At 33.6% G+C, this 13,035-nt stretch overlaps 1 protein-coding gene across 1 annotated transcript; it reads right to left on the bottom strand.

The window, feature by feature from the left end:
• Window positions 1–1,264: 1,264 nt before the first annotated feature.
• On the bottom strand, window positions 1,265–2,752 carry LOC120075996 (probable galacturonosyltransferase-like 1). The gene has a single exon (XM_039029765.1). It carries the CDS (start codon window positions 2,745–2,747, stop codon window positions 1,557–1,559), a length of 1,191 nt encoding a protein of 396 aa, XP_038885693.1. The 5' UTR covers window positions 2,748–2,752; the 3' UTR covers window positions 1,265–1,556.
• Window positions 2,753–13,035: the final 10,283 nt, after the last annotated feature.

The following is a 13,035-nucleotide window of genomic DNA, read 5'->3' as shown; positions in this document are numbered from 1 at the left end:
AATACTCCTATGTGTTTTTTTTTTATTTTAAATTCATGATAGACACGGATAGATTGGTTCATAGACAGTAGCCTACCATTGTATGAAATGTTTTTTTTTTAAAAAAAAATTCATGATAGACACGGATAGATTGGTTCATAGACTAGCCTATCATTGTCTATCGTGGTAGATAGATTGTGATATTTCCCTATTAATTGTAAATATTTGGTTCATTTTTCTATATTTGAAAATTTTCCTTGATTAAAACCCAAATATTAGATACTTATTTAAAATGAATTCAATGTCCAAAATTTCTATTCTTGATAACATTTTGAGGACGTGTTTGGAATACATTTTCAAGTGTTTAATTTTAAAAATAAGTCATTTTAGGAGAAATTAGAATATTTGACAACCACTCAAAATAATTTTTCAATTATATTTTAATTAATTTTTATAAAAAAATATTTAAATAAAAATGAATTTTTTGAAAAATATTTTTTCTTAAAATCAATCCATAGAAACCCTAAATCACACCTATCTTTTTCAGCACACTCCAACTATACAGAAAATTTTAAAAATAATTAAATAATAATAACAATAGTTGAATTAAGTGAGTTGCACATTACAAGATAATAAAGTCAAGGGTGCTGATTTGTTATTCAACCATAAGAATGCATGTCTTTAGCTTTAAACCTTTTCAAAAGTTTCAACCTAATAAATAAAGAGTATTCATTTTGTCAATTATCTTTACAACAATTTATTACGATAATAGGCAATTTTAAAATCAAATTTAACTCGGTCAAATAAATACATGAGTAAAAATAAATCTTCCTATAATAAATGAGAAGTCGATTTTATAGAATCATGTAGGTAAATTAATTTCAACCTGCTCAATTTTTCTCTATTGCTTAAAAAAATTTTAAACTTGCGATTTCATTCAAAATTTTAGAATTTAGAAAAAAAATATTTTTAAAAAAAAAATAGAACCACCACTTAACATATTTTACTGGACTATATTTGGATGTATCAAGATATGTACATCCAAGGGAGTACCCAAATATTTTTTCAAGTCAAAATAAATTAATTAGATCAAATTTTCTCACTTTTTAAGTAATCCATGAATTAATAACTCTAATATAAAATTTTAGATGTTATATCAAGATTCCAATTTTATGAAAATTTAAATAGGGATATTGACCAAATGTAAATAGTTCTTTCCAAAAAAATAATAAAATTAATTAAAAAGTGAGACGTTCAAATTTTTACCTTAAAAAGGAGAATTATTATTTAAAAAAAAAAATTGATGACAATGAGTGTTTATATAAAAATCTATACTATACAAGCTTTTGAATACAACAATTATACATACATAAAATTGATCTTCAGAAATATTAGTTCTCCTTTTATCCTTTATTATTTTTCTTTTCCCTCAAAATTTAGCTTTAACATTTACCATTTTTTCAAAAATCATAATTTCCGTTCCATTTTCCGGCCAATCATATCTTCTCCGTCACCGACGGCCTTCGTCTTCCTCTGTAATCCTAAATACCAAACCGTTGCCGACGAGCTTCAACCAATCAAGAGTCCAACAAAAATGGAGTCTGCAACAAATCATAAGGGACCCACAAAGCGTCCAACGGACACGGCCGGTTCGCATCGAGCCGGGCCCACGGTTTTCCCTTTCCGCTCCAATGCAACAGACTCACCGGACCCGGGTGCAGATCCCGGCAGAGTCCCCTGAAATTATCACCGCCGAGCCCGTGCTGGTTCCACCGGTGGTCCACGGGTACAATATTTCCGGCAAAAACGAGCATGAACGGTGGCAGAGATCCGAGCTCGTAGATCCTCATTCGCTTCTGAAGCTCCATCCATTCCTCGATTTTAGCGGTGAAGTCGCCGAGACGCCACCTGGAGAGGTCGATGACCATGACGCCGGTGTTGAAGTAACAGGGATTGCGATTGGCGAAGGTGAGAGACAGAGAGGGATTGGACCAGAAAGTGGGAGTGAAATAGGAGGTGAAATTGGCGTTGCAGTACTCAGGGGCGGCGAGTACGGAGTCTTTTAGAGGGGTATTTGCGAGATTGGCGATATCGTCGACGAGGATTAGATCAGAATCGAGATAGACGACACGGCGAACGCAGAGGGGGAGGAGGTCAGCCAAGTAGCTACGAGCGTAGTTCAATGGACAATCCAAGGCCGAACGAATGGAGGCGGAGATCAGACGAGACACGGCGCCGTCGTCGAATGGGTAGATTTGAAATTTCAGGTAAGGGAAGGAGAAGGAAATGGTGGCGCGTAAAGCCGACGCGTTTGCAGAGGCGGAGGAGACGAAATGGAATATTACATTTTGAGGGCACGAGGAATGTTGCAGAACGGAGAGGATGGCCGCCATAGACCCTCGAATGTATGTCGTGTCCAATGTCATCGCCACATGGACCCCGTAGTCAGAGCATAGCCGGTTACTGTCTTCCTCTCCGGCGACGACCAAGGGGCAATCCGGGGAGTTGTAGAATTGTGGGGCCTCTTTGAATACAGGGGTGGCGTTGGCGGCGGTTATGGGGGAAATGAAGAAGAAGAAGAGGAGGAAGAGAAGGGAGGTTGGCGGCGGCGGTTGGAGCATGACGGCGGCCGGCGAGAGGGTGTGAGGAAAGGAGGAAAGGTAAAAGGTGGGTTTTATGTGTAAGGTGAGAATGTGAGAGATAGGGACTGGCCGGTGGTGAGTAGCTTTAACTTTCAAATGGGGTTTAAGAAAATATTCCAACAACATTTTAAATAATAATAATAATAATAATAAATAATGAAGGTAAGTGAATCTCAAGTCTCAACTCAATGTTATGTTTTCCTTGGTTCTTATGATAAATGTATCTGGAAGCCTCCCATCATGAAATTAACCTATGGTAAATCTTACAATTATCGACAACAAAATTACCTGCCTTCGAGGTAACAACTATGACGCCTAAGTTTAGAAGAGACATTACATGAATGAATTGAATTCGATCATATTCAAATGGAAAGGATTTTGAGGATACGAGCGTATGGTTGAGAAAGACTTAAAAAATTGATAGTTACCATATATACCAATAAAGTGCATCTTTCTTTTTAGTAGCTCAATCATAAGAAATCTAAAGCTAAGTTTGAGTGAGGACAAAATAAGTCCACATTATATTTGTTGGATTGTGAGGATAGTCCTCATCACTCTTAAAATTAGTTAAAGATGAGTAAGAATGACATTGTCCGTCGAAAGAGAGATGCAAGGAAATGTTAAGACTATCAAGTGTCAAATCTAGATTTTGAATCCAAGCTTGGAATGTTACAAAAAATAATTGTAATCTCAAATATTTGATCATCTATTTCTATCAATGGTTTTTTTTTAAAAAAAAATCTTAATTCCTTAACTTTAATTTGTAAGGATTTAATTTTTTATACTTTCAAATTTTGTAAAAATTTAGTTTTAGTCGTGAAAAAATATTATCAATATTTCATAATAAATAGCACAAATATTGTAATTGATTGATAAAATTAATAGGGATCAATTTTGTTTATAAATATTTAATCCTTATTAAAAAAAGTGATACTTAAATTTGATTATATATTAAAATTAAAAGACTAAATTGTTGTAAATTAAAAATATATATATATATAGACTAAATTATTATAAGCTAAAGTAATTTTGAGACTAAAATGTTACTTTCTAATACAGTTTTAGGAACAAAATGTATTTTTTTAAAAAAATATATATAACAAAATATTAGAAAAACAATGCTACCTCCTTTATAATATATAATTTATACTAGTTAAATTATATTCAAGTTTGAATTAAAAACAAATATTAACTCATCTTCTAAGTTTTAATTTATCTCCTTCCTAATTTAGGATTTTAATTTCTACGAAAAATAAATTTGAAATAGATATACAAGTACACAAACATTTATTAATATTTATTTCTAGTAATAATACTAGTTCTTTTCACTCCTAAAAAAATGATGAAATCTTAATATAAATATGACCTTTTATGAAATTATTGAATATCACAACTTTTAGTTAATTATTATAATAATTTAGAGAGATAAAAAAAAATAAGTAGAGCAAAAATTGTTGAAAAAGAAGAAAAAAAAGAGAAAAATAGAATCTTTTGAAGGGGTTTAAAAGGCAAATAAAAAGGGGAAAAGGTGGAAATAAAAGTAGGTAAGGGATAAAAGGGCAAATGGTAATATTTGTATGCCTTTTACATGCACGACGTAACATTCTTCCAGAAAGATGACAATCGACATGTCGTATTCACATTGGCGTTGAGTGGTGGGTAGCCCAAATTTGTTGCTTCACCCCCTCCCTTAGTCCTTTCCTATTTTATTACTGCTTTTTTAAAAAAATTATACATTTCCTTATATTATGTTCTTTTTGTCCCTTTAATGAAATGCAATAAGTATTAGGACCTTTTTAAATATAAAAAATTATTTATACTATATAACAAAAGTTTTTTTTGGAACTTCTTATTATAAAGTCTAAATATTTTTTAGATATCTCTATTTATAAGAATTTCCCTAATAAATATGTTTCTTTTTTTTTCTCCCTCTTTAAAATACAATTGAGGATAGAGTATTCGTCTGGTATGCCAATTGAGTTATATTTGCTTTGACAATTATAAATATATTTCATTGGTGACAATTCAAATGAATGGTATAACTTAATTGTTTTAAATAAGACATATGTGATCTCGAAAAGACAATGTGTTCAAGCCACACGTATATGACACCAGTGTTGTGCCAAGTTGACCTACAGCACCACGTACACTTTGCTGTCTAAGTTAGCATTTGAAGTATTTTTATATGGCTAAGCAAAGATTTTGCATACCTTGTGAGGTGGTTTAATGTGATATCTATAAGGCTAATCATCCACATGCACTTGTGGCTTGTACGTTATTAGCGATGTTAGCATGAGGATAATGTTGAGATTGTAGTGTACGAGTACTCGGCTCAAGAATTTCCTCTTTCGTGAAATGGTAATGGGCTCGACTCTGTCGTCTTGGCAATCGAGGCATTATTCTTCCCTTTCGGGAAAGCGTGAATTCTAGGGTTATTTGGGCATGGACTTGATCGAAGATAACCCTTAACAACATATATCATTGACTAAGAAGTCAAAAATACCAACATCTCAAATGTGTCCGTCCCTTTCTTTGATCAAAATCATCTATGCATCAATTTCAACTTGAAGGAACTCTTAACGAAGAGCCATGGGCGTGTTCGGACCTTTCCGATTTCATTGTGACTAGAATACCACAGACACATTCTATCAAACAGTTATGCAATATCACACTAATTAACGGCATGCTTTGATAAATAAAATAAAAGGGATTGAGATCACATACCAGTTGAAGACTCTCTTCAATTTCGAACTCAATGCAGCGGAAGAACCTTTACATTCTCTATTGCCCAGCAAAACAGTCGGCTACGGCAGCACGATCATCTACACGAACGGCAGCAACACGAACAAGCACGAGCAAGAAGGAACGGGGACGACACCACCACTTAGAGCCTTTGGTATTCTCAGAGTGAAAATCCAAAGAGTGATACTTGTTGAATTTGGTAAAGGTCAGAGGAATGGGCTAATCGTGTAGACGATAAGCAAGTGGGAGAGAAAGTTGTTATCGTATAGCAGGGTTGCTTATCGTTTCGATAAAGCTATACGATTGTGTAGGTTTTACTAAGCGATCGTCTAGTAATAGGTAAATGATCATTTAGAAAACACGGTACGCTAGGCGATCGTTTAGGAAAGCTAAGCGATCGTTTAGAGAAAGGCTTGCAATCATTTATATGCGGGTGTGCGATCGTTTAAGCGATGAAGCTCTATCGTATAGGCTCTCAGCTAAGCGATCAAGACGTTTTCACACCGACTGCGAATTTTTACGAATTCATTGCAAAAATGAAACAAATTTTCGTTTTATTATTCAGTTACAATAACCGAATACTGAATTCCCACTAATGCACGATCGAGGAGAGGATTTCGGCTAATTATCATATAATTAATAAATTTAATTAATAAATGAATATAATCATATTATATTCTTACCCTATAGTTTGATATCATATATCTACTATAGTAATTTCTTCTCCACTTGATATAAATCATATTTATATCTAATTTTCTCCAAAAATAATGTATCTCATACATTTAGTCAATCATATCATGTATAATTAACTAGTTCTCCCTCTTGTCAATTTCAAGATTTCAAACTAACCCAAGAACTGATTCTCGACTTTATCTAAGCTACCTAGGAAATCTTATGGACCTGTGGCTCGAAGCTCCAACGGTACGTGAATAGCTGACTAGACTCTTTAGCCACGAGATCCACCATTCGTTAACTGCCAGACATTCCACTAAAGACCAACAGTTGAACTCTTCTTATCAAACAGATATATTTCTGTGTCCATCGGATATAACCAATCATGAGTACGATGACCCTTCCCAGATGCTCGTAAGTACAGCTGGGCCAATTTACTATTTTGCTCCTGTAATTACATCTCACTCCTTAAGTACCATTGATTCCTCTAATGAACAATACAACATAGTCCAACTATGTGTGAAACCTCTCAGGCCAAAAGAAGGTGTATGGCACCACATCGTTCAAGTCCTAGCTATTTATCTACTTGCCCTTGGTTCGGGAATGAGTGAATTTCATCTTGTGTAACTAAGTTCTCAACTCCCAAATCAGACGAATCCCCAAAATGGTAGGTTTGAATCGGCGACCTAGCCACTCGCACCCATACAAATCAAAGGACCGCCCTCAATGGTAGGAGTTCCAACTCACTCAGAATTGAGGTCATGTTACCTATGGTCATCCTAGTAAAGTGAAATCTCATTCATGAACGGTGTTATATAACGAGACGTTAACACTTCATGGTCGGGTCTTATATAAACTCTTTGTATAAGACCCCTGCTCGCATGTCCCCTACATGAATGATCAAGATCAGACCATTTGTGACAAGTCACAATACTTGTGACCATTCCACAAAGCGGGCCGCATCCGTAGCGTTACCACGATAAGGTTTCCTTCCTATATCCATATACTATAGACCATTTTGATTATCACTTAAGACATGATCCACATGTATGTCACCACATACATGCTTAAGTTACATACAGATAACTAGAGATTTTATGTTTATTGGTTTGTGGAAAAGAAAATAAAACATACAACTGAACAAAACCAAGATGTGAAGTAAATATCATATATTATACAACACAAACGTTCGTACAATCTGTTTACAAACTACAAAACACAAAGACTTTAAGGCATCAACCCCAACACAACTGTCCATTTCTTAATATGATATTTCAAGAAGTTTATACACATATAATAATTAATGCATTATTAATTTTCAAAAGTAATCTTAATTAAGAAATAATCTACACTGTTAATCTCATATGATAATTTATGAATGAAATCTAGAGGATGTATGTCACACCTCTTCCCAGATTAACCTCTTAATCCAAGAAAAGATGTGAAGACAACAATGGCCACCCATTTTATGACAACTACTACCCAACATATTCCTGAAAGCCTGTTAAACCTGATTAGCATTTTATGATTGTCTAGAACTTAACACATAATTTCAGCAACAACTTTAAACATATAGTTTATTGCTAATCATAAATATTAACTTCAACATACATAACAGTTCAAAAACCAAACTTATTAACAACAACTATTCAACACAAACTCTACCATATTCCCTCTGACATTAACATGAAAACTAAATACAGAACATGATGAGCCACCTAAACTTCCAGTCTTTATGGGTCTGAGAAGTGACTGACTGACAGAACTGCTAGGCCTCGAGACGTCGACCGTTACTTGGGGAGGAAAACATTTTAAAAGAGTGAGCTAGGAAACCTAGTGAGTGACTATCTTAAATAAAACGTATTTTAAATCATAAATAACGTGAATTTGCTTATCAAATAACGTGAATTTGCTTATCAAGGAAACAGTTATAAAATCATAATCGGAGTTTTAGAAATGGAACTAAAATAATAGAAATATATCATATAACCTCAAAATAAACTCTTTAGCATATTTCTAAAAAACTTCACTACTCTACTGCCTGAACATGTGGGAAAGCCCTTTTGCTCAATCCCTAATAACCTTAGTTGAGAGAGAGCCATTTTGCTCAATATCATCAACATCGATAACATAATCAGAGTTAAATTGGATTCTGACCACCTTATTATACCTTCGGTACCAAGGATCCCTAACATCACTGAAATCTAGATAACTTACCATACCTTTGGTACCAACATTGGAGTGGGATTTATACAAGACACAAACATTTAAACATTTAAAAACATATACAAATTATGCATTAGAAATTATCTCACTTCATGATTTCATATCATCGCATAATACCTTGCAAAACATGGAGTATGCTTATATAATTTCCTTGATAAATTTTCCTCATGCAGTACAACATAGCATAGGCTTACTGTAAAACGCATGTTGAACTCATAAATAACTTCATCATTTAAAAACATAAATCATGCGATCAACGTTCATTTTTAAAGCATGCAGTGAAGATAATCATGATATAAAATTCATATGAACTGTTATGTAGAATTTATTTATAAAACTCGCATTAGAAAACATTTATTAAAACTTGTCACTCATTGTCTTAAGCTACTTATCCAAGGGGTTTCTACGCCTCTGCTATTTGAGTTTGTCCTGAAAAGGAAAGGTCCCTTGGTCAGCATAATTAGCTCCCTTTTGAGCTTAACGCATAACTTAACCTCACCGCATACTAACAATTCTTTGCATCATAATCGATGCATCGAAACCATCTTCACCGCATCGGCTGACTTACCTTAAAACTTGGCTGATAATTGGGAATCCTTCCTCAAAGTCTTTCGAATAAGCGTCGAAACACCTTCTTGGCCTATGTGATGAATGCCTACTGTGCAACATACTCCAAGCGCATTTGTTGTGAATTGACTATGTTGTATGCGTCAATGCATAACATTACTGGGTCAGCTGGTTGCTTGTTCTTCGTATACAACTGCCTGCTTATTCATCCATAACATCATTCCAAATTCAATCTTCCAAGTTTCTTAACTTTAATTCCAACATTAATAGAAACTAAACTCTCTTTAAGGAAATTGCTCAAAAACATCTTATCTTTTACTTACCTTAGAATTTGAACATTATTTCCTCTAGAATTAATGAGGGATTCCTGAAATCTCCTTTGTTCATCTCGTGTAGTGATTGTAGACAAGGATATTGAGCAATTTGTTGAGAATTCTTCAACCTTCATAATCTTCAGATGGCAACAACACTCACTCACTTAGGTATTAGAAAACATTTGCCACCTAACATGCTTATCCTTCCATTGACATCCACAAGACTGTCACCTGAATTACTTACTCATCAATTAGGTCGAATTCTTTAACTTAACTTCATTGCATGGCCTTGTGGCTACTCAAGTCTTCTCTCTACAACGCATAATCTTTTGCTGCATAGTTCAACATAATTGGTCATATGGCGCCTCTTAGCTCCAACGCATGGAGTCCTATACTTCCACTGAGTATCAACTTTCTCCTACTCCACTAGACTCAACATTCCACACTTAACATATTTTCTTGCCCTTTCCAGCTTATCATTGTTATTCTCAACTCTCTATGCGTCGACTATGTTCACAACCTGGACGAATATACTCGTAACACTTAAAAAATTTTCCTTCTCTCACATTCTAGAGACGTCATTTAATTAAACATACTTAGCTTACTTTTTTCATTATTGTTAATACACACCTTAAACACTTACTTAAGAGAATTTAAAATTAAGTAATTAGTAAAACAAGTTCAAGAGTTAATAGTGTAGATTGATACAATTATTAAAATTTAAGATTTATATTGATACAATCTTAAACACGTACATACGTTGAACTATACGTTGGGTTTAAAAGGAGAAAAACCGTATAAAATTTCTTTGATTTAATTTTTGTGCATAAAATAATAGTTCGATTACCTACCCATACATAAGTAATTAAGACATAATGGCAAGCTAAAAATGGATAAATTTAAAGACAGAAAATTATATAGTTTGAGAAGATAACTAAAGAAAAATTGAAAATTATTCCCAATACTTTATTGATTTAGAAGAAAGTTGTGGAGTTTGTAAAATTCCTCTTAAGTCTCCACATGGTACACTTTAATAATTTCTCCAATTTTAGATTAGACAACACATTGATATATAGTCTACATCCTGTGTGCAAGACTGTTAGGGTCACTATATCACACTTTTTTGCTTATGAAAAATGTAGTTTCATTAAATATAATTATATGGTTCTTTTAAATTTTTTGTTTTGTTATCTACTTTCTATACCATCCTAAAAAAATATATTTAAATACACTCAAACATATCCTTGTACAATGCATCCAATTGTCCAACTATAATTTGACACTTCTCAAACTCTTTTTTCTTCTATTTTAATTTTTTTCTTTTTGTTTATATTTTTCTATATGATTAGAGTGGACTACAATATATCTTTGAGGAATGGTTAAAGAAGAGTAGTAGTTGCTAAAAACATTTTCTTTATTTTAAACTTTAAATAACATTTTAAAATTGACTCTACCAAATAACTGAGAGTAAATAAAGGAAGTGATAATATAAATTTTTTTTTTTTTTTTNGGGGGGGGGCGCGCGGAAACGAAAGATAAAAATGTTATCAAAATTTAAAAAAGACCTGAGTTTAAATAATTAAATTTTATACACCCTAATTCAATTTTCAAGCCTACAATAATTTACCTTTTGGCACAAACTATTATTAATTAATGGCCAAGTCATAGTAAAAATATCAAGGAAAAATAAAACATATATAAAAAAATCCACAAAATATCACTAAATTACTAATTATAATAAAACTAATAATAAGAAGAAATTTATTTATTTAAAGAATGCAAATGGCATAATTTCCAAGATTTTTTTAAGAAAGACTATCAACATCATTTTGTTTAAAAAATAATTTGAAAATAAAAACATGTCAACATCAGAATTAGCCCTATTACATTTTAGAAAGGTCTCTTTTTTATATTTGACTAATAATTCAATTACTTTTTAGCAAAATAAAAATAAAATCATTGTTAAAAATAGGAGGAAGAGGTTGGGGAAATTGCACAAACCATCCCTAAACTAAGGAGTTTGTTGCAATCGCACCCATAAAATTTTAAATTGATCAATTAACCCATGTAATTTATCAAGTGTTGCAATTATGTCCTTTTGTTAGTTGATCTTCAATTAAAAAATGACAAACACATCCATCCACTCAACCTTCCTCTCTCTTAAAAAAAACATTCTCACCTATTTCTAAAAGAAGGTTTCTTATGTCGGTCAGCGATTTGTGCATAGGTTTTTAATTCGACGATGAAAAAATCTCTGGACTAATACTCTGACAACACCCACAAAAGTGGTAGTCTTTCGACGAATACCCATGCGACATTAGATCTCCTCGAGCAAATACCCATGAATTCTAGACCAAACACTGTGAACCCCGGTAAAGTCCAAAATAGCAACCACCCACAACCTCCGACAAATTCAATAACGCACATGTAGCTCTTTGCCTCCATCGAATCAGATGCGACGAATAACAACCCTTTTGATCTCATATCCAACAAATGTCTTAGAGCGATTTTGGTGAATAACCACGGATACAAGACCAAACCTTTGACAAACTCCTGTACGACACACGACTCCTGATGAACAATAGTTGCCCACCACCAATGAACTGATATGACAAACGATGTTCAACCCCGACAAGCTCCCCAATGCATTGTAAATCGTCCAACAAATCCCCACTAACAATACACATGCACACTTTCAAACATAAGTGATCCTCCGATACAAAATAGGTGAAAAGGTTTTTTTTAGAAGCGAGAGAAAGATTGAGTGAATGGACATATTTGTCCTTTTCTAATTTAAGATTAACTAATATAAAGACATGATTGCAACACTTGTTAAACTCTAAGGAGTTAATTGATCGATGAAAAAGTTTATAGGTATCATTACAACAAACCCCATAGTACAAGAGTGGTTTGCGCAATTTTCCAAAAAAAAAAAAAAATGAACCGATCCAAATATTAAGAATAAAATACTAAAATTACTTATCAAGTGAGACCAACAAACGGAACCTCAATTCCTTCTTTCTAAGCTAGGAATGTCACGCTCAGAGGCCCTAAGAGTCTCAACTTTGGGCAGAGGGTAAGGAAATGTTTCCTGTTCTAATTTTGGGGACATGGTTTGTGCTCCCTGTCCCCACAACATTTAGTGATGAGTGATTTGGGAGTGGGGACGGGGACAGAGAGGCCACCCCCTTGACACTCCTCCTAAAGGATGCTTACAAACTATCTTCAAATAACTCTACAAGCTATGCTTTAAAAAGAAGAGAAAAATACATTCTGAGCAATTAAAATATTGTCTAGTCTTCAAAAGATGAACCATAACAAAGTAATAGATGAAAATATATAACGTGTCAACCACTATATACTGTCATGCTTCATATAATATTCCAGGCTTAAGAAGAAAGATAACATCAGACAATTGAGCTCTACAAGCCACAGCATATCTTATATAAGTTCAGTTGACATCTAGCATCAATAGCAAGCACCTACTCTTCTCTGCACTCTTCCGATAAACATGGTCTATCATGACATGTTACATGAAGCTAGGTGCAAGTAAAATTCAAGCATAAACCAAACTGGAATTTGAGAATTGGGGAAAGGAAACAAATAGCAAGCAAGAATTGTTAATTGAAACAATAAACATGGATACAACCATAGCAAAACACCATTAAATACCATGTGCAGCAGCAGCCCATTAGCATCCTAACTTCTTCACCAAGAATCAACCAAAGATATACTGACCAAAAAAAAAAAAAAAACAGGAAACCATAGCGCAAGTAGTGCATTAGCCATTAGGTAAGACCACTAAAGAAACCACTTAGGCAAATAAACCATCTCAGAGAGAATGAAACCAGAGCATGTAGTTTGTTCACATTGCATCTGATTGCATTTGG

The sequence above is a fragment of the Benincasa hispida genome, chromosome 4, assembly GCF_009727055.1.
Source record: "Benincasa hispida cultivar B227 chromosome 4, ASM972705v1, whole genome shotgun sequence".
NCBI classification, from domain to species: Eukaryota; Viridiplantae; Streptophyta; class Magnoliopsida; order Cucurbitales; family Cucurbitaceae; genus Benincasa; species Benincasa hispida.
Note: the sequence above shows the minus strand (reverse complement) of the source record. Positions and strands in the feature narration are given on the sequence as shown.

Excerpts from the sequence above, each read along its gene's own strand:
- LOC120075996 (XM_039029765.1), bottom strand. The coding sequence starts at position 2,747 with ATGTTGTTGGAATATTTTCTTAAACCCCATTTGAAAGTTAAAGCTACT.